The sequence below is a fragment of the Macaca nemestrina genome, chromosome 11 (genome assembly GCF_043159975.1).
Source record: "Macaca nemestrina isolate mMacNem1 chromosome 11, mMacNem.hap1, whole genome shotgun sequence".
NCBI classification, from domain to species: domain Eukaryota; kingdom Metazoa; phylum Chordata; class Mammalia; order Primates; family Cercopithecidae; genus Macaca; species Macaca nemestrina.
Window position 1 is genome coordinate 77,453,776 of NC_092135.1, and position 23,640 is coordinate 77,477,415.

At 35.9% G+C, this 23,640-nt stretch overlaps 1 protein-coding gene across 11 annotated transcripts in view; it reads right to left on the minus strand.

Moving 5' to 3' along the window:
- The window catches only part of LOC105499530 (zinc finger protein 385B), a 415,582-nt gene that overhangs the window by 85,862 nt on the left and 306,080 nt on the right, over positions 1-23,640 (minus strand). For all 11 annotated transcript variants that reach the window (XM_071073000.1, XM_011772116.3, XM_011772120.3 and 8 more), the window contains one exon: positions 17,081-17,223. In XM_071073000.1, the coding sequence (XP_070929101.1) occupies positions 17,081-17,223 (143 nt within the window). The remainder of the gene's footprint in view (positions 1-17,080; positions 17,224-23,640) is intronic.

The window sequence follows — 23,640 nt, forward strand, 5'->3', positions numbered from 1 at the left end:
GCTCCTTTTCCACATATTACACATTTACAAATGCGTGATTTCTAATTTGTTCGTATATTTACTATATTTTTCTTGAAATTTTATTCATATAATAAAAGTTTATTAAGTACCTATCATGCATTGTTTTAGGAGCTGGACATATAGTGGAGAATAGGCTTTCAAAAATCCAACATTCTAGTTGGGAAGACCCAGACCCAAATCTCTAAAGTAATAAATAGGATCTTTTTCAGAGCATTGTAAGTAGCATGAAAAAAAATAAAATAGAAGAATGGGAAAGAAACAATATTTTACCATGAAGAATTTTTAAAAACACATTTTTGTTGCCTTGATACCCACTGTAATTTAGATACTTTTACATGTAAAGTCATACCAAATATGCAAAAAAAAAAAAAAACCCACAAAACAAAACAACAACAAAAAAAACTCTTCCATGATTTAGAGAATTTGATACAGAATTGTATGACTCATACAATTGGTAAAACCTGTAGACTAAGAGACATGCTCCTCCCAACACAGTCTGTCAGTCTGTGAGATATCTGCAGAGGACTTTTTTTTTCAACTACCAAGTAGCAAGACAACAACTGATCTCAGAGCTACCACCATCATCACAATCCCAAGAAGAAGGGTAAACTAAAGTAATCTGCATTTTGAAAGTTATCTAAGGATGAGTGCTAAGTACTAGACACCTTTCATCTGGAGACCTTTCTAACAGGTTTCTGTACAGTGTGGTTGGTCTGGAACTTGGTGAGAGAACAGCAAAATGACCATGAGTTACTTCTTTTGTCTTTAAAATAAACACGTATGTTGTCTAAGCGCTGAGTTGTTTTTGAAGATATTACAACAAAATAATGTTTTTCATCTTTTACATTTTTAGAACCATAAGGAGTTACCAAATGGTAAAAGTAAAAAAGCTAAAAGCAAATGAATGGGTGATTTCACCATCTCCCTCTCTTTAGTGGAAACCTAGTAATGCTTTTGACAGATAATTTTTAAACTGTTCTGAGTAGAAAAAAAAAATTCTTAAGTTCTTTTTCAGACAGAAGTTATTTTGTTAATAAAAGATGCCATAAGGTTAGGCCTGGGTACCTGACTGAAGCTGAATGTCTAACTCTCACAGTAGATCCTTGTATGTAACAAATATGGTCAGTCCAAATGTAAAATGTTCCATTTTCCTGGCTAGCTCCGCATGCCTGGTGATTTTCCATGCTGCCCGGGATCAAGAATGATGCAGCAAAGCTGTAGTTATGCTGCTGGGTAATTTAAGAAGCCACATCAAAGAGCTTTTCAACAAGTTCAGTTTAACAAATAAGACTTTCAGTTTATTTCTGAAATGGGTATGGGACTTAAGTGTTTACTTATACCTCACAGTCACTAACATACAATACCCAGCAATGTTTTTGGCGTTGATGTTCCTATTTGAGTTTTAAATGAGTAAACTAAATAACTGAAATTCTATCACATGGGTATTCATATTCGGGTTTTAAATGCACACTGAAAGATCTGGTTGGTTAATGTGATTTATTAAAGAAGCCCAGACCACCCTCAACCCCAACTGCAACTGCTGTTTTCAATGTAGGGAAAAAGCATTAAGGTAATGAGCTGAATTATGTCTTCTAAGAAAATTCTGTGCTTTTTTGTTTGTTTCCATTCTTGAATAAGCAAATGCTTAGCTATGACTGGAAGTCATTAGGGGAGACAGGTATTTTTCCATCAGGATGCTAAGAAAGTTCTTGATAGGGTTTTTCATTTTATTTTCAAGATTTGATGTCCCAAATTTTTGGTCAAAGTATACATAAGATTTTAAGGATCTGTAACATCTTTCAAAGATCGTGCATAACAAAAAGTTCACATGATATTAGTATATGCACTTTTGGAAAAATATGAGAAAAATTATAGGTGTTTTAAGCAAAATGAAAAACTACCTGGAAATCTTTTAGGGAATTAATAAGAATTTACCTCTATTGTGAATTTTAGTAGCCTAAAAGAAGAAACAAAATGATGATAAGTACTATCAATATGTTTTGTATTTGGAGAAGTTACTGTCCTCAAAGTACTTATACTTTATACTTCTCAGTGAGATATATTCATATTTTAACAGCAACAATGAATAGCTCAAGACTTACATAGTTGACAATAAACTCTATCACCCAAAGATAAATACCAACAAAACTGGTTATAGTATACTATTCTAAGTGATAGGAACAGCAACTAGATTCACCAAGATAATCTAAATAAAATGGGTTGGCTGTTTGCTTATTTAGTATTGTATCTCCTTGGGGTGAAATAAAATGAGAAATATTTCAGGAATACAGACTAAAAGAATAATTTTTCAGTAGATGTGTAAAATATGAAATAGAGATTCATTTGAGGGTAGGTCATGAGAAACGGTTATTCCATAGCACACATGAAGAGAGATCCATCCCAAAGTTTGGAAGGACAGGTCAAATATCTGAGCTAAAAGACAGTAATCAGTTTTTGGCCTTTTGTCTTCTTTTTAAATAGTGACTTGAAAACAATCCCCAAAATTGTCCTCAGATTAAATTTCCATAACATAAAATTCAGTGCCAAAAATAAATCTGAGAAATATCTTTTTATAAAATCGGATTCTTTATTTTTTAGGAGAGAAAAAAATGTATACAAGTAACTGAAGAATACTTGCTGATACTTACAGATGTAGTTTAAAAAAACACTGGTGCTAAATCTCCAAATCCAAATAAGGATACGATTGCTTGTTTTCTGGTAAACGAGCTTAAAAATATGTTACAAGGGCTTTCTAAGAGACTAGAGGAGTAATACACTTTCTTGATTTAAAAATCAATACATCTCCTGAACAGCCACATGCATTAACTGACATCCTTTCAAAACCATTCTGTCAAAGCTAAGTTTGAAAGGCTGTTCAGTAACTAATCAGATATATCCTGATGTTGAGGTCCATGACACAAATTAAAAAGGCATAAGATGAAAAGAAGACTCCACCAGGCAGGAAGAAGTGCAAAAGAGAAACCTGAACCTTTGAATATATTTCTGTTTGAATATATTTCTTCATTTTGCAAAGCTAAGTGGAAACGAAGCATTTTTCTCCCAAATATGGGCCAACACATTTCTTACCCTTTCAGTAAGAAACATGACAATTGAGGACTAGTAAAGCTCTAGGCAAAGTAACAAATGTACGGTGTTCTAATCCTAAGTATTTTGGGCTCTTAATTCCCCATGCCACATACCTATTACACACTGGTAAAATGTCAGGGATCATGTATATTTTCAAACTTTAAAAAAAAAAATTTGTTTTTGTTTGAGCCCCAGAACTTCCCCACCCACCCAAACAAACTCCTAACTGGAAACTCAATAGAATAAAACTCAGTTTTTAGAAACTGAGTTCTGGTGAAAGCAGGTAGATCAGGCCCCAGATCTACCAGCCTGATTTCAGTCTTTCTAGCTTGAAAATGAAGAAAGATTTGGAGAATTTTAGTGACTTGTTTGAGCCTCCTCTGGTAACACCTGAACCCACATCTCCTTCTATGGTTGCCAGATTTAGCAAGTAATAATATAAGATGTCCAGTTAAAGTGGAATTTTAGGGGTAAACAACAAATAATTTTTAAACTATTTGTTGCCAAACATTGCATGGCACATACTGACATTAAAAATGATTTGTTTACTGTTTAATCTAAAACTCCTCTTTAGTCTGGGTGCAGTGGCTCATGCCTGTAATCCCAGCACTTTGGGAGACCGAGGTGGGTGGATCACCTGAGGTCAGGAGTTCGAGATCAGCATTGCCAACATGTCAAAATCCCATCTCTTCTAAAAATACAAATATCAGCTGGGAGTGGTGGTGGGCGCCTGTAATCCCAGCTACTGGGGAGGCAGACAGGAGAATCGCTTGAACCTGGGAGGTCCAAATGCAGTGAGCCGAGATCATGCCACTGCCCTCCAGCCTGGGTGACAGAGTGAGATTCCATCTCAAAAATAAATAAATAAACAAAAATATATAAATAAATATCCTCTTTAACTAGATATCCTATAGTTATCTGTTTCCCCTTCCCTGATTCCCACCCAAGGATGTCACAGCTGTATCAGTGTTGATTCTACTGCTTCTCCGCCTCACAGGCTCACCTTGTCACACTTAACATTTTAGGGCTTTAACTAGGAAAGTGGTCCCTGAGTGGTTTTGTGGAAAGTTGATAGCAAAAATATTTTATGTCATCTGTTCATCTTGCTGTTGCCCTTTTGTATAAATAGTTATGTGTAAACATAATAGCTCTTCTTAGTGGAAAACATTTTTCGTTTAAATTTGTCTCTGTATTTATAGTGTACAAAATATACAATAGTTGTAAAGTAAAATAAAGAGCTTTAATAGAGTGCTTCACTCTGCTTTCTGCAGTGATAATTGCTTTATCGAGTAAGGCTCTGTTAATGGTATAGCTTGACATTCAACATTTGTCCATTTGATTTATAATTATTCTCACGTGATTTCAAGGAGGCTATGGTTCAAACCAAAAGTAGTTTAAATTGTATTGTCTTTTCTTCTGAATTTGTAAGGAAATTACAAATATATGTTACTTCCAGGCAAAACTATTTTCATTTACCAAATTTATTTCAAATATACGCAAAGCCCTCTCTGCCTCTATATGTTCTGAATAGAGTAACACATATGTAAGAGAAAAATAAGTACAGCAAATGAAATCACCAACTTAAAAACACATCCAGTTTGCTCATCTATGTTGACCATGGATACGGCACCAAGAATTCCTCATCAAACAATGAAGAGAAACCTACGTGAACCACATAGCAAGTTGTCATGAAACAGGTCAAGTCTCTCAGCAACGTTCACAAAAAGGCTGTTAAGGGGCAAAAATCATTTGTATTTACAATCTATCCACTCCTTATAAAGATTTTCAAAAATACTTCTGAATTATTCTGCTTTCTTTCCTGAAGTTCAGTCTATCAGGATGCTTGGCCCTTCAAAGTCTTCATGAACTCATCTGAAATTTTTATTCACCTTTCTGCCTCCCCACAACCTGTAATACTAACTATAATCGGAGAAATACATACACCTGAAAACACGAAAAGTTGATATGCCACTTTATTAAAAAGACTTTGTATAATTAGTCAAGAATCACCAAATTTCTGCCTCACAATAGAACAATATCACAATATCAGTTGTTGGCAGTTATCAAACCACTACAGTTCCACTGGCCCTCCCAAAGCTGAGGTTAAAAGCTGGCCTCTGGAAATCAATCATGCTCTCAGCAAAGGATATTTCAGTGATATGAGAGCTGAAATGGAGACTGTAATCTTTTGTGATTACCCTAGAGGCTGAAGCAAACGTAAAAGGGAGTCTATGAATTGCTGATAATTTCCTGTGATGACCGACTCCAGGAAATTCTGACATTACCCTTGCACTGTAACAAAATGAAGGTTCCCCAGATGCATAGCTTCAAAGAACTCTACATCTGGGTGTCACAATGCTTTTTTAGAAGCTGCTCATCCATTAAAGGGGCCAGGCCTGTGAGGCAGTAGCACTCTCTGAAGACAATGGAAGGTCTGATTGCACAAGAAGTAATGAGCTCTATGCTGCAGGCTGTCTTTCTACATAGTTCTTTTCTGAGGGAACTGATGTAAGATGTATCGGTTTTACTCCCCCCACCACCTCAGAAGTCTAAAGACTGGTAGATTGCTGTTCTAACAGCTGTAGAGCTATGAATATCTTAGTCTGTGTAATTTAAATTTTTTTATTTAGGCTGATATTTGCATTCTGAGAAAAAATATTTTTTATGCACATGTACATACCCTTAAGGTCTATATAATACTTTGAGATAGAATCTAAGACTACTAATCTTTTTTGAGTTGGCAGCGAACTTACAGTTAGATGCCATGCTCGGAGCACAGGTTAAGGGGGTCCTTTTCATGTGAATGGCAATTTAAATTCAGGAAAACAGGTGTGTGGGAAGGGGAGGAGTGGATAGGGTAAAGGGAGATGTATAACAGTCAAAGTTCAAGGGATTTTTGGAATAAATTTCCATTATCAATACATGAAGGATAATTTGATATATTGATTATTATGACTTAATTTAAAATGTATTTTAAATGGCCATTTTAACCTAATTGCAATTTGATTAATAAATAATGTGGGAATAAAGGTTCTATATTTGGAAGTAAACCGTATTTTAAAAATACAGCAAAAAACATGATGTCTTACTACTCTATGACAATGTATCATAGGTACACAGCTCTCAGGTTCAAAATGGCATGTAGTCTTTGAAACCTAAGTATCACTGGAGGTAATCAGGGAAAAAAGAATCCATTCAAACTGGTTGTGCTTATTCCCAACCTCCACTTAACATACTCTCTTCCGATCCACGCTCCAAATTCAGCGGCAGCACCTCTGTACTGTTTCCAGGCAGTCAAGTGACTGTATCTTGAAGTATGCTCTAGCATTATCTCATTCAGCTAACGTAAAATGAGCGCCTGCTAAGTCCCAGGAATAACTATTGTAAACTGGAGTGTTAAGTTCTTAAACTCAAGGTCTTAGCCATATGTATGTCTTTAGCATCTACCTTAATCAGGATTGCCCAAGTGATCAACACAGCCAGCCCAAGTGATAAACTCAAAACTCAGTTTATTTGAGGTAATTAGGAAAAAGAGATCAAAGAGATAGAAATATTAATTAAAATATCAATATTGTAAGAATTGAGCTTTGCTGTTTTAAGTATCCTTTCATAAACATAATCTCATTTGATATTTATAGATATTTTATTAGAAATAGTATGGGATATGTTATATACTTATAATTTTTTCACAGCATCTCATTAAATTTCAAAAATTTTCTAAATATTCAGTCATATACCCTCACTTCCCCATAAATATAATAAACTCAAATCTTCATAATATAAAAATAGGAAGGTATTACATCATGAAAATGAGGAAAAGTGGCACGAAGTGACGTTCTTGAGATTAAAGACTATGAGTCTAGACATGGGTCTTCTAACTCCTAGTCCGGTGCTTTTTTCCCTATACAATGAAGTGAATCACCCTACCTTGTTCTCCCCTTTATTCTGTTTTCTGCTTCCCTGGACAGCATGAACAGAGGCAAGGCCAAGTAGGAAGGTTAGAGGTTTACTTTAGAACAAAATAAGTAGAGTTACTTTTCTGAGGTCCCAAAGAACTCTCCAAATGGCTTTTTGGAGAAGGTAGGATATAGTTGATGAATGAGTGACTGACTAAATAAATAAATGCTACTACTTCCTTCAAAAGGTAAGTGCTTCGAAAACGTACCATGTGATAGCATCTAACAGCTTCAGCTCATTTTGGGAAATGTAGGTGTTTATGGATTTGATCACCCTATAATGGCAATGAGCAATCTTATATATAGAAGTTTGGGTCTACCTGGGAAAAACACAGATATTAAGTAGGCCCAAACATGTGTTTTGAGAATTTCATTCTGTGTACCTCTAATTATTTGTAAATCATAAGCCTGTGAAAAAATCAGGCATATTTTCTATAATACCACTCAGATCTTTAGTTGGCTCAAGAAACTGTATTCACAATAAGAGAAAACAAGTACAGGCTGACAAGATGAATCTATCTCCTGAATCAAATACACTGCAAAGGAGAATTTTCAACTTGACTTTAGAAGCCACAGGATTTATTGGCTACTTAAAAAAATATTTCACACATGAATAACCTGAGAGAAGTACACATATTTAAGTTCAAGATATAGTATGGTGGAGCTTTTGCTTTTCTGATATTTAGATTTTCTGTTTTTCCTTTTCAGTGGTAGGGCTCTCTACTAGAATAAATGAGAAGACTGGATTCTATTCTTTAATCTTCTGATTTGCAAAAAGGGCAGAACAATGACACATGTAACCTATTTCATATGTGGGTATATTAAAAGAATTAATGTAAAATGTCTGAAATATGCTAAATCCCTCTGGTACTAGAATTTCATGAAAATGGTATCATTTATATGATTTATTTCTTTCAAAAATTTCAAGTATCACAACATAAAAAGGAAGGTAAGAAAACCTAAATTGAAAGCAAAGCTGTAAAAAATGTTTTTTCAAGATTCCTACTGAGCTCTACAAAGATGTTGAAACCTCACAGATTGCTAAACAGCACTCCAATTCATCTTTAGCACCCTCAAAAGCAACTATAAAAGTAAAGGAACCAGAATGTTCCAAAGCATGTCTCTCCAACCCCCAAGGGATGTGAGATTTAATTCTGAACACAAAAGTCTAGAAGGTGGAAGTGAAAACAGATCTGTGTCGTCGGATGGGTTCCCAAGCTTTTGATAAAAGGTTTTCAGAGGCCACCACCATTGATTAAAGTTTATAGAGTAACTAATTTAGAAACACATTTTCTGAGCTGGTGGGAATGTTTTGTACAATAACATTTTGCTACCTTTTTGTATTTATTAGGCTTGCCTACTTCACCACAGAGACATAAAGTTTTGGTCACTGAGAGAAGCTAAGAATTCTTCTCTTAAAATTTTCCTGTTTCCTCTTCTTCTTCTACTTCTTTTTTTTAATTATCTGGAGATTTGATTAATATTAGTGTAGAATAAGATAAAAATTTTTAAGAAGAGGGCCCAACATAGACACTTTTTCCAAGTTGACTCTACTCTTGAAAAATGCTGACCTGGGACAGCGCCAAGACTAAAGACTTGTCTTGCCAGAAAATCTGATGTCCCCTCCAAGTACACATAATCCTTGAAACTCTAGCACTGAAGATGAGGCCCCAGAACCATGTGACATTGGGACTAGGATAAAGAAAGGGACATGCAAGAGGACACAGCATGGTGGGTCCACAGATGCCTCTTTTCATGGGCTCCTGAAATTTTACATTCCTTTACCTCATAAAGGACCATCAAAGTCTCAATCTGATATTTTTAGGCAACTTTTATTAAATGAATTGACTGTTTACTATGAGCACAATCCTCTATTATGTTATGGTGAATTATACAAGAGGAAGCAATTTCTATTAGACAGCGAGGAACTTCTGTCTAATTCATCACAATAACCTTTCTCCTTAGCACAATGCCAGGGACATGCAGTAAATGGTTGTGAATGAGTGACTTTTACTAGATACCCTGAAAAAGCAATTTATTAGAGAGAAAAAAATGTGACTACACATTATACAAACATACAATAAATACATACCATATAAATAATATCTGCATATTCTAAAGGTGTTTCAAGAATGAGTAGAGAAGAGGGAGATTTGAAGACAAAACCCTTAGTAAGATAATCTTGAGGCTTTTGAGTAAGGCAAGGGACATTAGTTAAATTTTAAAAGGACTTGTGGTTTGAAAGGGTGAGGGGCGGCTAGGCGCAGTGACTCACACCTGTAATCCTAGCACTTTGGGAGGCTGAGGCGGGTGGATCACCTGAGGTCAAGAGTTCGAGACCAGCCTGATCAACATGAAGAAACCTCGTGTTTACTAAAAATACAAAATTAGCCGGGCACATGCCTGTAATCCCAGCTACTCAGGAGGCTGAGGCAGGAGAATGGCTTGAACCCAGGAGGCGGAGGTTGCGGTGAGCCAAGATAGTGCCATTGCACTCCAGCCTGGGCAACATAAGCAAAAACTCTGTCTCAAAAAAGAAAGAAAGAAAGAAAGAAAGAAAGAAAGAAAGAAAGAAAGAAAGAAAGAAAGAAAGAAAGGGTGAGGGACACAATAGCGCAGAGGGTCACTATGTGTTTTTTTCCCATCTGTCGTATATTTACATACTTTTTCTCTCTGTCAAATTTAATAGAAATGGGCCGGGCATGGTGGCTCACACCTGTAATCTCAGCACTTTGGGAGGCTGAGGCAGGCGGATCGCCTGAGCTCAGGAGTTCAAGACCAGTCTGGGCAACATGGTGAAACTGCGTCTCCACCAAAAAATACAAAAATTAGCCAGGTATGGTGGCGTGCACTTGTACTTCCAGCTACTCGGGAGGTTGAGGCAGAAAAATCGCTTGAATCTGGCAGGTGGAGGCTGCAGTGAGCTGGGATTGCATCACTGCATGCTAGCCTGGGTGACAGAGCAAGACTTTGTCTCAAAAAAAAAAAAAAAATTAATAGAAATGTAAAATTTTCTAGGCACAGAAATCAATGCTTAAATATTTGCACAAAATATTTGTTAGCTTTGGACCACATTTCAAAGATTCCCTATAACTATTTTTTTCCTAATGATTTGGTGAATGTTGCTGTTGAGTTATCTAAGCCTAGTAATAGACTGTCAATCTCTCCCCTCTTCAAATGATTTTGAGCAACCATGGAAAATTTCATCTTGGCATATTTTAGTTCTATGCACTCCTTTAGAAAATACAGAACAAGATAATCCTTCAATATATTTTAAAGCATGTCACAAAAAATAAAAATTAAACCATATTTTCTGTTTTACTGGACTGGGATAAATGTTTCAGTCCAAGCAGAGTCAGTTGGACATACTAGTATCCTAAGAAATATGGAATACATAATTTTTAATGACAGCAAGCACTATTAGAGTGACAAAGAAGACTCAAAGGGCAAAAATTAACATTTGGGTGGCAAAAGTATTCTACTTAAATTAAAAAATATTCAAATAAGAGAAAAATACATATTCAAATGTTTAAATAAAGACTTCATTAAATAGATAAAGATATTAAATGCAAGTTAAAAAGTCAAATGTCCTAGCTTCAGGTTTCCTTACAATAACACCTCATGGGAAGCATAGCATGAATTAAAAGCAAAGCAAATGTGAATTTGATTCCCATTTCTTTATTTAGAACCTCTCTGATGAATATATTATTATTTATACTACAAGAAAAAAAATTTAAAATATTCATTGATATTGCCAAACCATGAATGAGTCAGAATCTCAGAGGTTCTAGAATGTTAAAATAAATGGTAATCATATAAATCATTTCACAGCTTGTCATAGATGATTCACAGAATCATAGAGTGGTTTGGAACTTTATACTTAGAAATCATCTTTATTCTGTCCCACATATTTGCTCTTGTCTCAGGACAAAAATAATTTCAAGGTAGGCAGTAAAAATCAGATTATTTTTCACAAAATTAAGACTGTTAAGCCTCTTGCAATAAAGTAGTCGTGACTGCCCTTATACTTGTGTTTTCCTAGAGCAGTTGTAAAAACATGGCAGGACTCACAAAAATATTTCAAATAAATAGGCACATAAAACACCTGCCAATTGGCAGAGAAATTGACAGGTGGCTGTGGTCCCAAATCAGCTCCTGATTATAGCTATAGCTCTGAACAGTTACACAAATACATATGCATGTACACAATGTGCGGGTGCTAAAAATAAACTTTACTTACTTATTGTCACGTCATGTAAATTGGGTATGTGTTTCAGTCTGCTCAGACTGTCATAACCAAATAGCATACACTGGGTAGCTTAAAAAACAGAAATCTATTTTCTCATAGTTCTGGAGGTTGGAGGTCCAAGATCAAGGTGCCAGTATGGTGGGGTTCTGGTTGAGGGCTGTCTTCCTGGGCTTGCAGCTGGCTGCCTTCTTACTGTGTCTTCCCATGGCAAAGAGGAGGGAAAGCTCTCTCTGCTCTTCTTATAGGGCACTAATCACATCATGAGGGCCCCACCCTCATGACCTCAACTAACACTAATAACCTCCAAAGGCTCTATCTCCAGACACCATCACTATCAAATTGGGAGTTATGACTTCAACATATGAATTTTGAGGGGACATAAACATTCAGTTCATAGCAGTCTACATATATAAATATATCTTATAAATGTACTTACTTTATCATATTAAATTAATATTATCCATCTTGGTAAGTATTCAATTTATTTCAATTCAGAAGAAGTCTCTTCTTAAGGGGAACTAAACACCAAGTATTATCCCAGTTGTTTGTGATCAAATATGAAAATTTAATCCACAATAAAGGAAATAGGACATCCTAATTCTAATGTAAGAAACAATTGTGTGTATTTTGGCAGCTCCCACAACATTATATACAACCACTGAAGAATGACCATGGATAGATTGGCAAATCTAAAGAAAAATTAATAACAAAAATTGAAAACATCTCTACTAAGACAGAAAATAATTATGTTTTCTGTTGTTTCTTGAACACTGTAAACTTCAGTAACGATTTTCACTTGGCTGATATTTCTTGGTTTTTATTATCTTGCCTTTATCAAGTCTATTTACTTCATTTTTTCCTTATAAGTTTATTGGGCACAAGGGGGTTTTTGTTTTATTTAATTTGCTTATCTTCTCCCCAAACTCAATACTCTTTACTACATATATTATATTTTCAATAAAATCCAGTAACTAAGAATTTTGTTTTTAATTAAATACTCTTAAAGCTGGGGTCTGGGACAAGGAATGTAGTAAATACTTGCCAATATTCATACACCAGCCAAACAGAGACAGCTGGGCACTATAGCTGGAAGAGAGTTCATAACTATTGCCTTTAGATTAAAAAACAATGACAGTTCGGCCAGGTGTAGTAGCTCACTCCTGTAATTTCTGCACTTTGGGAGGCTGAGGTGGGCGGATCACCTGAGGTCAGAAGTTTGAGACCAGCCTGACCAACATGGAGAAATCCCGTTTCTACTAAAAATACAAAATCAGCTGGGCATGGTGGCTCATGACTGTAATCCCAGCTACTCAGGAGGCTGAGGCAGGAGAATTGCTTGAACCTGGGAGGCGGAGGTTGCAGTGAGCCAAGATCACGCCATTGCACTCCAGCCTGGGCAATAAGAGTGAAACTCTGTCTCAAACAAACAGAAAACAAAACAAAACAAAAAACCAACTAAACAACAACAACAACAACAAAACAATCACAGTTCTCAGGAAAATATAAATTAAGTTAAACACTTGGGCTTATCACGTGGTCTTAGAAGGAACTTATAAATGTTATTATTCCCTTTAATAGATGCAGGAGTATGAACATTGAAAACCAAGGAACTGGGACCCTTTCTTCTCTTCCAAAAAATATTGTTGAGCACCTGTGTCAGAAACCCAGCATACTAAGATGAATAAGATAGAGCCTCTGTCCTCAAGGATCTGATGTTCTAGTGAAGAAGACAGATTAAGAGGTAATTAGACTATGGTGTAACAACTGCTATAATTAATGTAATCTGGGGCTACTTGGGAAACACAAAGGATGGGACTTAATTCAGACTTGAAGAGTCACAGAAGACTTCCTGGGAAGGAGGTGATACCTAAGTTGAACTTTGAATGACACATAGTTGAAGGTGGGGTGGCAATGGTGGAAATGAGTATTAGTGGGTAGCCAGCCACAGGCTTTGGAATATTAAGATCAAGATCTTTAAAACTTTATGGTTTGGTCCACACAGTTTTTTACCTATAAATGACTCAAAACTGCCCCTCTGTAAAGTACGCTGCTGAAGCACAGAGTTAACATCATCATCCTCCAGGCGTGTGTCCTTGATATGTACTCCATTATAAATTATCAACGATCCATACTCCGTCTTATCATGTCTCTTTAAACTCTGCTTATACAAAGATTAAAATTGTTTGCTTATTTTTACACACATAAGCATTGAGAGAGATTCTTTCAGTTGTGGTGGATGAGGCAAGGCAACCACTAAAAGAAGACTGTGAAGCATATTCTTCATCCGGTACAACTTAGCATAGAACAGGCATCTATTCTATTTTGGAATACAACAGGATCTCATTTCATTCTTGCTATGTTTATCATATAATGTTATCATACTTCACTATAAGAAAGAGGAAAACAGTATGTTTTTTAAAATCTACTTAAAGAGAATAACAAAACATCAAACCTCCAAAACTTTCAACTATGGTCTCAGAGCATAGTGTTTCCATTCTTTTGATAATAATTATAAGATTAAAATTGACCTCATTTCTTATATTTACTAATATTAACCTTGGCTAAAAATAAAATGATAAGGTAGATTTCACCTAGTTTTCAAAGAACGATTGGACTATTGAGTACAATATACTTTAAAAATTTGCCAACAAGAAATTATAGCTGTTTTTCAAATATATTCTGCTTTATATTGTTTGTAGAGGTCTATTACACACATTCAAAAAAAACACTTCCTCCTTCTATTTAATGATTCTGCTGAAAATTGCCTACCATACTTCCAGAAAAGAGCACAAAAGATTTCTGATTGAGCTTTGTTCACAATGAATGAGGTGGGAGGTGATATGGGCCAAAAGACTCAAGGACGTAAAGAGCCCAAACATGAATTTTGAAGTTAAAAAGATGCTAATTCAAGTCTCAGTTCTTCCTTCAATAACTCTCTTTTTTCCTCTAGACAATAAGAGTAATAATCACTGCCTACCAAAATGTTTCAAGGTCTAAGTACTTTGAGAGATGTAAAACATCACAAATATACAATAACCCAGTATACTTATTAGTGGTGATGCAATAGCGTTTTCCTAGGAAAATGTGGACGATGACTTTCATGACATTCCCTTAGGTATTCTATTGGGTGAGTTGGATCCTGGAATGGAAAAGTCTATAGGAAAAAAATTATAGTAATTTAAATTGCAACTCACAGGGAGAAATCGTAGGTCACCCAATGATCTCATAAATTCATTTCTTGCAAGATAATAGAGGATCCCACTTGGAATGACTTAATATTTAACACACTACTAGAAGGGCTCCTGTTTAATAAATGCCATGCATATAATACAGGGAGAGTAAAATAATTATTTCATGTAGTTATTTGCAGTATTCTTCACCTTAGCCAAATAGTATTTTTATGTGAAAATTATGTTTATTTTCTTCCAAGAAGGAAAAAAATGAACTTCTATTAATATAATTATTCTTTGGGTTTTCTCAAATATATCCTAAGATTAATTGCTGTGTACAATTAATCAAACAAACAAAATGACATGTTAGTACATCTGTACCCTCTATGCAACATGAACAAACCATTATGAAATTGTAATTGTATTCTCTCCATTTTTGCTTTGCAGCTCTTCAAAACAGAGAGGCAGATGTAAGACATTTTGATAACAAAAAAAGTGACAAATAGATTAGTGCTAATCATATGATTGCAGTTGTAAAACATACTGTGACTGGGTACCTTGGTACCTTTTAGGTATCTGTGTAACATACTTCCAGAAGGGACTGGAAGGATGGATACCAGCTGCTGACCACCTTCCTCTAGTGAAGGAAGTAAAAGTATGCAGGGGTAGGGAATATGACTTTCTAATTTTACCTCAAATGCTAAAGTTTTATTTGAATTTTTGGAATAAGTATTCATGTATTATTTATGTTAAAAAATAAATAAATAAAGAGACCAGCGCAATGGCTCACAGCTGTAACCCCAGCACTTTGGGAGGCTGAGCTGGGTCAATCACCTGAAGCCAGGAGTTTGAGACCAGCCTGGCCAACATGGCCAAACCCTGTCTCTACTAAAAATACAAAAATTAGCCAGGCGTGGTGGCAGGCGCCTGTAATCCCAGTTACTTGGGAGGCTGAGACATGAGAATCACTTGAACCTGGAAGGTGGAGGCTGCAGTGAGCCAAGATCATGCCATTTCACTACAGCCTGAGCGACGGAGCAAGGCTGTCTCAAATAAATAAATAAATAAAATAAAAAGTAAAAGAAAATAAAATAAAGAGAGGTGAGCCACAGCAAGCCATTTGTAACTATCTGCATCATGAATGCTGCTTCCTGACAGCAACTAGACTTCAGCAATGGCTATAAATGCTAACTTCCAAAGGCACATTAATCAAAACACAAATACCTCATAAATGTTCTATGAAGTATAGCTTAATTCAGTTATGATTGGAATGTGTCACACGTGTTTGAATAGAGGATACCACTGGCATCCTCAAGCTCACATTCTCTGAAATGGCACAATGTAGTGCTCTGGGATGGAATGGGTGGATCAATGAAAGCAAGGCAGGCATGATTTATCCTATTGAGTCACTCCACTGCTCTAGGAACAATGCTCACCTTTTGTAACTTTTTTTTTTTTTAAACTGTTTGACTTGTCTCTGAAAAACTCAATGAAGACAAAAACATTTAACTGTTTACTCACTAAGTCAAGGCCAGTGCTCTGTAAAAAGTTGGCTGTTGCCCTACCCCCTTATTACCTTACAACACTTTAAGTCCTGACAGAGGGCCTGTCAGCAGATTTTCTTGACAATCCTTAAGGAAAAATCCTCTTGCTGTATTCACTTCATACAGAAGACAGACTTGCAAAATGAAACATTTTGCAGCACTTCAGATGCTCGCTGTCTGGTGGTGTTGATAATGCAATTTTTTTTTTATTATAGCAGCATTTATAATGCTGTATCATTAATGTAGACCATCATGCCCAACTAACTGTATTTATCAACCAAGCAGACAATTTATGCATTCACCTGAACTGTTGAACCTTTTCTTTTACTATAAGGTTTAGAATCTGGCTACAGATTGATTTTATGCTAAATTATATTGTTGAAAGATGTCATGCTCCACTTGACACACCTACAAAATGTTTTTCACTGAAATAAAAGAAGGTCAGCTGATCTGAAGAACAGCAGTAATTATAAGTAATTCACTAACATTTATTCTGTGTTTTAAAATGTCAAAGTATCTTGCAGATAACATGTAGATTTAAGATGAGTGTTTTTCTTTTTTTTTTAATAGAGTCAAATTCACATCATCTACAATAGCCCCCAAATAGAAATTTTGTTTGTGTAGGATTCACATTTTATCTAAAACATCTCCCAAATAAAAATGCAACCAGAGAGATAAAGCCTACAGTTATTTTTTTTTTCTAAGAGAAGGGAAAAATCAATGAGTCTTGGTATCTCTAAATTGTATTCCTGAGCATGTGAATAACATCCTAGAAATGACATATGTTCTAAAGCCACTGGAAATTCTATCAAAATTGTGCAACACAACAGGTGAAAAGTTTTCTGTGGAAATATTTGTATAATAAACATGCTGGCTATTGTTTGGGCTACTCCTATGGGCGAAGCATCATCTTTCATAGCACAACTGAGCAGCATAACCAATATATGGTCTAAAATTACACACTTGGGAAACAGGCTGTATCTATTGACTATTCACAAATGTAATGAAAGTGATGGAGGAGGACACAAACAAAATAGAAATTAATTTACTCACTGTGTTAAAATTTGGAAAGAGCCCAACAGCAGAACTACTGTCCACTGGAAAAGACATAAATGGTTTGATATCCAGTGAAGGCTGCATCATCAGGGTAGGTGTGCGCACAAGAGCAGGAAGGGTAGTAGTGTGGCATGTACTGCCTGCCAAGAACAAAACAAAAATGAATTCAATTTCTTGCTCACATTCATCTCACTCCCAAACCTACAGTGTAAGACCAAGTCTGTCGAGCTGCAACCTGCAAGCAAGAGAGTTATGCTGGAAGTAAGCAAATTGCACAGGAGTAGTAAACACAATAAAAAGGATCTTCCTCCTCATTATCCAAGACAGTGATGCACAATGCTTCCCTATGCGCAAGGGCTGAGGTATGCTCAGACTCAGCCAGGACACCTAGTAGACAGATCCTACTGGCAGGTGGGTCAGGCAGAATGAGAATGTCCTGTTGGCCAACCCTTTGCCTTTGACTGGCCAAAAGTGCAGGAGAGAAGAGGGGAGGAGTCTCTTGAAGCCGGACACTCCTTGCTGTTAAGAATTACTGAATGGCTAGTGGACTGGTTTTATGCAAACCGGAGATAAATATAGGGTTTTTAACAAGAAAAAGAAAACTTGAACCCGTATAGTTCCTGTCTGCTCTCAAAGTTATGATTCAACTTATTCTCTTAAAAAAAAAACTTTCTGAAAGTTGCTCTTATTTTGAAGTAAATGGGTAGTCTAGACATTGGATAGTTAGAGACTAAAAGGGTTGATTATGGCTTGGCTGCAGACAGGGTGTTTGGGGACAGGTAGTAGTTAGGACAGGGATTCAAAATTTTGACTTCAACTTTTTATTTCTAATTTGTTTTGTATTATTGTAGCAAATATCCCCTTTAGCAGCTAAATTACCTGTCACCTCTATTTTTTTTTTGTCGACTATTTTTAAATTTTGTTTTAACTTTTGTGGGCACATAATAGGTACATACATTTATGAGGTACACAAGATATTTTAATACAGGCACACAATGCATAATAATCACCTCAGGGTAAATGGAGTATCCATCCCCTCAAGCACTTATCCTTTCTCTGCATTACAAACAATCCAATTATACTCCTTTAGTTATTTTGAAATGCACAATAAGTTATTGTTGACTATAGTCAGCTTGTTGTGCTATCAAATACTAGATCTTACCCATTCTAACTACATTTTTATTTTTTTAATTTTAATTTAACTTTATTATTACTATTTTTCAAGACAAGGTCTCACTCTGTCACCCAGGCTGGAGTGCAGTGGTGTGATCATGGTTCACTGCAGCCCTGACCTCCCTGGGCTCTGGGGAGCCCCCAACTTCAGTCTCCCAAGTAGCTGGGACTACAGGTACATGCCACCACACCTGGCTAATTTTTGTGTTTTTTGTAGAGATGGGGTTTTTGCCACATTGCCCATGCTGGTCTCGAACTCCTAGGCTCAAGCAAACCATCAGTCTCAACCTCCCAAAGTGCTGGAATTAAAGGTGTGAGCCACCACACTCAGCATCTAACTATATTTTTGTACCTATTAACCATTCCCACTCCTCTGCCCTCTTCCCATCCTCTAGTAACCATCATTCTATTCACTGTCTCTAGTTCAATTGTTTTAATTTTTGACTCCACAAATAAGTGGGAACATGTGAAGTTTGTCTTTTTGTACCTGGCTTATTTCACTTAACATAATGTCCTCCAGTTCCATCCATGTTGTTACAAATGCCAGGATCTCATCCTTTTTGTGGCTGAATAGTACTCTATTTTATATATGTACCACATTTTCTTTTTCCATTCATCTGTTGATGGACACTTAGTTTGCTTCCAAATCTTGGCTATTGGGAATAGTGTTGCTATAAACATGGGAGTGCAGGTATGTCTTCGATATACTGATATTCTTTCTTTGGGGTATATACCTGGCAGTGGGATTGCTGGGTCATATGGTAGCACAATGTTTAGTTTTTTGAGGAACCACCAAACTGTTTTCTATACTGGCTGTATCAATTTACATTTCCACCAACAGTGGAGGAGGGTTCCTTTTTCTCCACATCCTTGCCAGCATTTGCTATTGCCTGTCTTTTGAACAAAAGCCATTTTAACTGGGGTGAAATGATATCTCATTATAGGTTTGATTTGCCTGTTTTTGAAGATCAATGATGATTGAACACATTTTCATATACCTGTTTGCCATTTGTATGTCTTCTTTTGAGAAATGTCTTTTCAGATCTTTTGCCCATTTTTTTATTCAGGTTTTAAAAACAGACTTGTTTGAGCTCCTTATATAGTCTGGTTATAATCCCATATCAGATGGATAGTTTGCAAATATTTTCTCCCATTCTGTGGGTCGCCTCTTCACTTTGTTGATTGCTTTCACTGCTCTACACAAGCTTTGTAACTTGTGATCTCATTTGTCCAATTTTGCTTTCCTTGCCTATACTTGGAGGGTATTACTCAAGAAATTTTTGCCTACTCCAATATCCTGGAGAGTTTCGCCAATTTTCTTACATAGTAGTTTCATAGTTTGAGGTCATAGATTTAAGTCTTTAATCCATTTTGATTTTATTTTTGTATATGGTAACAGATAAGGGTCTACTTTCATTCTTCTGCATATATATATTCAGTTTTCCCAGCACCATTGATTGAAGAGACTGTCCTTTCCCCTATGTATATTTTTGGCACTTTTGTCAAAAATGAGTTCACTGTAGATGTACAGCTTTATTTCTGGGTTCTCTATTCTTTTCCATAGGTGTATGTGTCTGTTTTTATGCCAGTACCATGATGTTTTGGTTATATAGCTCTGCAGAATAATTTGAAGTCAGGTAATATGATTCCTCCAGTTGTGTTCTTTTTGCTTAGAATAGTTTTGGCTATTCTGGATCTTTTGTGCTTCCATATACATTTTAGGATAGTTTGTTCTGTCTATGAAGAATGTTGTCATTGGTATTTTGATAGGGATTGCATTGAATCTGTAGATTGCTTTGGGTGGTATGGACATTTTAACAATATTGATTCTTCCAATCCATGAACATAGAATATTCTTCCATTTCCTTGTGTGTGTTCTCTTCAATTTCTTTCATCAATGTTTCATAGTTTTCGTTGTAGAGAATTTTTACTTCTTTGGTTAAGTTAATTCCAAGGCATTTAATTTTAGTTATAGCTATTATAAATGGGATTACCTTCTTGATTTCTTTTTCAGATTGTTTGCTGTTGGTATATAGAAATGCTACTGATTTTTCTATGTTGATTTTATATCCTGTAACTTTACTAATTTTGTTTATCAGTTCTAGTTCTTTGGTGGAATCTTCAGGTTTTTCCAAATATAAGATCATACCATCTGCAAATAATGATAATTTGACTTTTTCCTTTCCAATTTGGATGCCCTTTATTTCTTTCTCTTGTCTAAATACTCTGGCTAGAACTTCTGCTATCACCTCCTTAGATATGTAAGTTTATATCTTAGATACCTAAGATATGATGGTTTAATCCATGAGTAGAAGATTTATAATGCTCCTCTCCAGTAACAAGCATCTTTCTTTAGTGTATAACTTTCATGTAGTATAGATAAGTAACTGCTGGTGCAGGTAGCTCTCTGGGAGGCCGGCTCTGGCATGTCAGGCTTTTTTTTTTAATATAACAACTTTATTGAGGTATAACTCATATACCAGACAATTCATCTGAATTGTAGAATTCAATTACTTTTAACATATTAACAGAGTTGTTGTATTATTCAATTTTCATACTGCTATGAAGAAATACCTGAGACTGAGTAATTTATAAAGAAAAAGAGGTTTAATGGACTCACAGTTCTACATGGCTGGAGAGGCCTCACAACCATGGTGGAAGGCGAAGGAGGAGCAAAGACACGTCTCACATGATGGCAGGCAAGAGAGTGTGTGCAGGGCAACTGCCCTTTATGAAACCATCAGATCTCATGAGACTTATTCATTGTCACAAGAACAGCACGGGAAAAACCTGCCCCCATGATTCAATTACCTCCCACCAGGTCCCTCCCATAACATGTGAGGATTATGGGAGCTATAATTCAAGATAAGATTTGGGCTAAACCAAATCAATTGTAGAACCATCACCACAATCAATTTTAGAACATTTTCCTAACATCTAAAGGAAACTCTTATCCATTAGCAGTCACTCCCCATTTCCTCCCAATATCCCTAGATCCTGGCAACCACTAATCTATTTTCTTTATCTCTAGATTTCTCTATTCTAGACATTTCATTTAAATGAAATCATATAATATGTGATGTGGTCTTTTGTGACTCACTTCTTTCATTTGACATAATGTTTTTGAGGTTTATCTATGTTGTACCACGTATCAGAATTTCATTCATTTTTTAGGCTTAATAATATTGCATTGTATGGATTTCCCAAATTTTGCTTATCCATTCATCAATTAATGGGCATTTGAATTACTCCCACTATTTTGCTATTATAAACAACGCTACTTTGAATATTCATGTACAAGTTCTTATGTGGATATATGTTTTCAGTTCTCTCAGGTATATACTTAGGAGTCAAATTTTGGAAATTGTTTGGTCATCTGGTAACTAAATGGCTTAATATTTTGAGGAAGTGGCAGGCTGTTTTCCAAAAGGTCTGAAACATTTTACATGATTACTATCAGTGTATGAGGGTTCCAATTTTTCCTGGCCTGCCTGTATAGGACCACACAATAATTACATGCCTAACATCCCCTATTGACTTCAAGGAGAAATGAACAGTATGAGATAACGCTGCAACTATTAAAATTTCCACCAATCTTTTACACAGTGTACCAGAGTCATTAAACTTTCTATTTCAATGATCCTTTTTTGGTGATGAATATTCTTAATAAACTCTGCATCATATTTCAAATCGTTCCAGAACATTATTGGCAATAATGTTTAATGGACTGTCATACTTCATTTACATTGATCCTAAAAACAGAAGAGAAAAAAGAGAGAAGGGTGCCTGAAGCATTTATCTGTAATGGCAAGTCTTTAGGTCAGCCCCGTCCATTAGGGAAGACAGAGTAGCACTCAGCAAAAATAGAACCAGCCAAAAGTATAGATTGAGAGTAATGTTGTTGTTGTTGTTGTTGTTTTTCTGATGCTCAAGTAAATACTCTGATCTCAGTCTGTCATTCATATAACCACCCTGTATTTAATTACACATTACTCTTCAAATTAGGTAATGTTAACTTCAGTGCTTGTAGATCTAAGATGATGTATTATATAAATATATCAAATGTTGCAGAGGTACTTATTAAAATATTTATTTTACAAGTTTTGCTTTAAACTCTTAGCTAAAAAAAAAAAAAAAAAAAAAAAAAAAAAAAAAAAAAAAACAGAGATATTGGCCGGGCACAGTGGCTCAAGCCTGTAATCCCAGCACTTTGGGAGGCCGAGAGGGGCAGATCACGAGATAAGGAGATGGAGACCATCCTGGCTAACACAGTGAAACCCCGTCTCTACTAAAAAATACAAAAAACTAGCCGGGCCAGGTGGTAGGCGCCTGTAGTCCCAGCTACTCGGGAGGCTGAGGCAGGAGAACGGCGTAAACCCAGGAGGCGGAGCTTGCAGTGAGCTGAGATCCGGCCACTGCACTCCAGCCTGGGCGACAGAGCGAGACTCTGTCTCAAAAAACAAAACAAAACAAAACAAAACCCAGAGATATTTCTTATGTTGGCCCAATGGCCTATTTTATTATTACTATAGTCATTAAAAGTCTAAAGGAAGGTATAGACTAATTCTACTTAAAGCTGAATGATAAACAAATGTGTAATTATTTTGCCATTGCGAGTCTCCTGGAGGGAAGCAAAGTTCCTTCTCTAAGCCCACAACGGTGGCTCTGATAATACTGTGTAATACACAGCTCCCGAGGGCCTGGTGAGAGTCACTTTGTTCTAACAAACCCAAATCAAATAGAATGCAACAAGGAACTTCACAAACAGATTACTCCATCAACAAAGGCTGGAATGCACAATGATCCCCCTTAGCCAATCAAATCTCTATGCTAATAAAGACAAGGCTTGAGAACTACTTAGCTGTTACTACTCATTAGCATAAAAAACTTAGCAGCTGTTTACCATTTCATTAGCATTTTAATGATAGACAATTTGCCATGTTAAACACAGATTGTTTTAAAGTACTGGTAGATCTTCTGAATAAATATAAACTATATTTTCATTATTCCTTCACCTCAACCTTGCTGTTTTCACTTTTAAAACCTACTTTTTAATACTACTTCACCAGGACTTATTGCTTGTTTTTGCAAATGGTAAATAAATAGGGACAAAGTGCATTTTTTTTGGATAAGTTCTTTCATGCTCTGATCTCTCTATCTTCATGTTTCAGATTTTGCTGCTGCTGCTGCTAAGAATTCTTTCTCCTCACCTCTGGGTGCCTGAAAGTCAGCAGGAGTTACAAGCAGAAATTTGACCGAAATGCATTGCACTCTGAAAGAAAATGCTTAATTTCTCTAAAAGTCAAGGACTTGCTAAGAAAAAAGGTTGCAAATATAATGATCAGGCATTGCAATGCAAAAGGTGATATAATATACCCATTAAG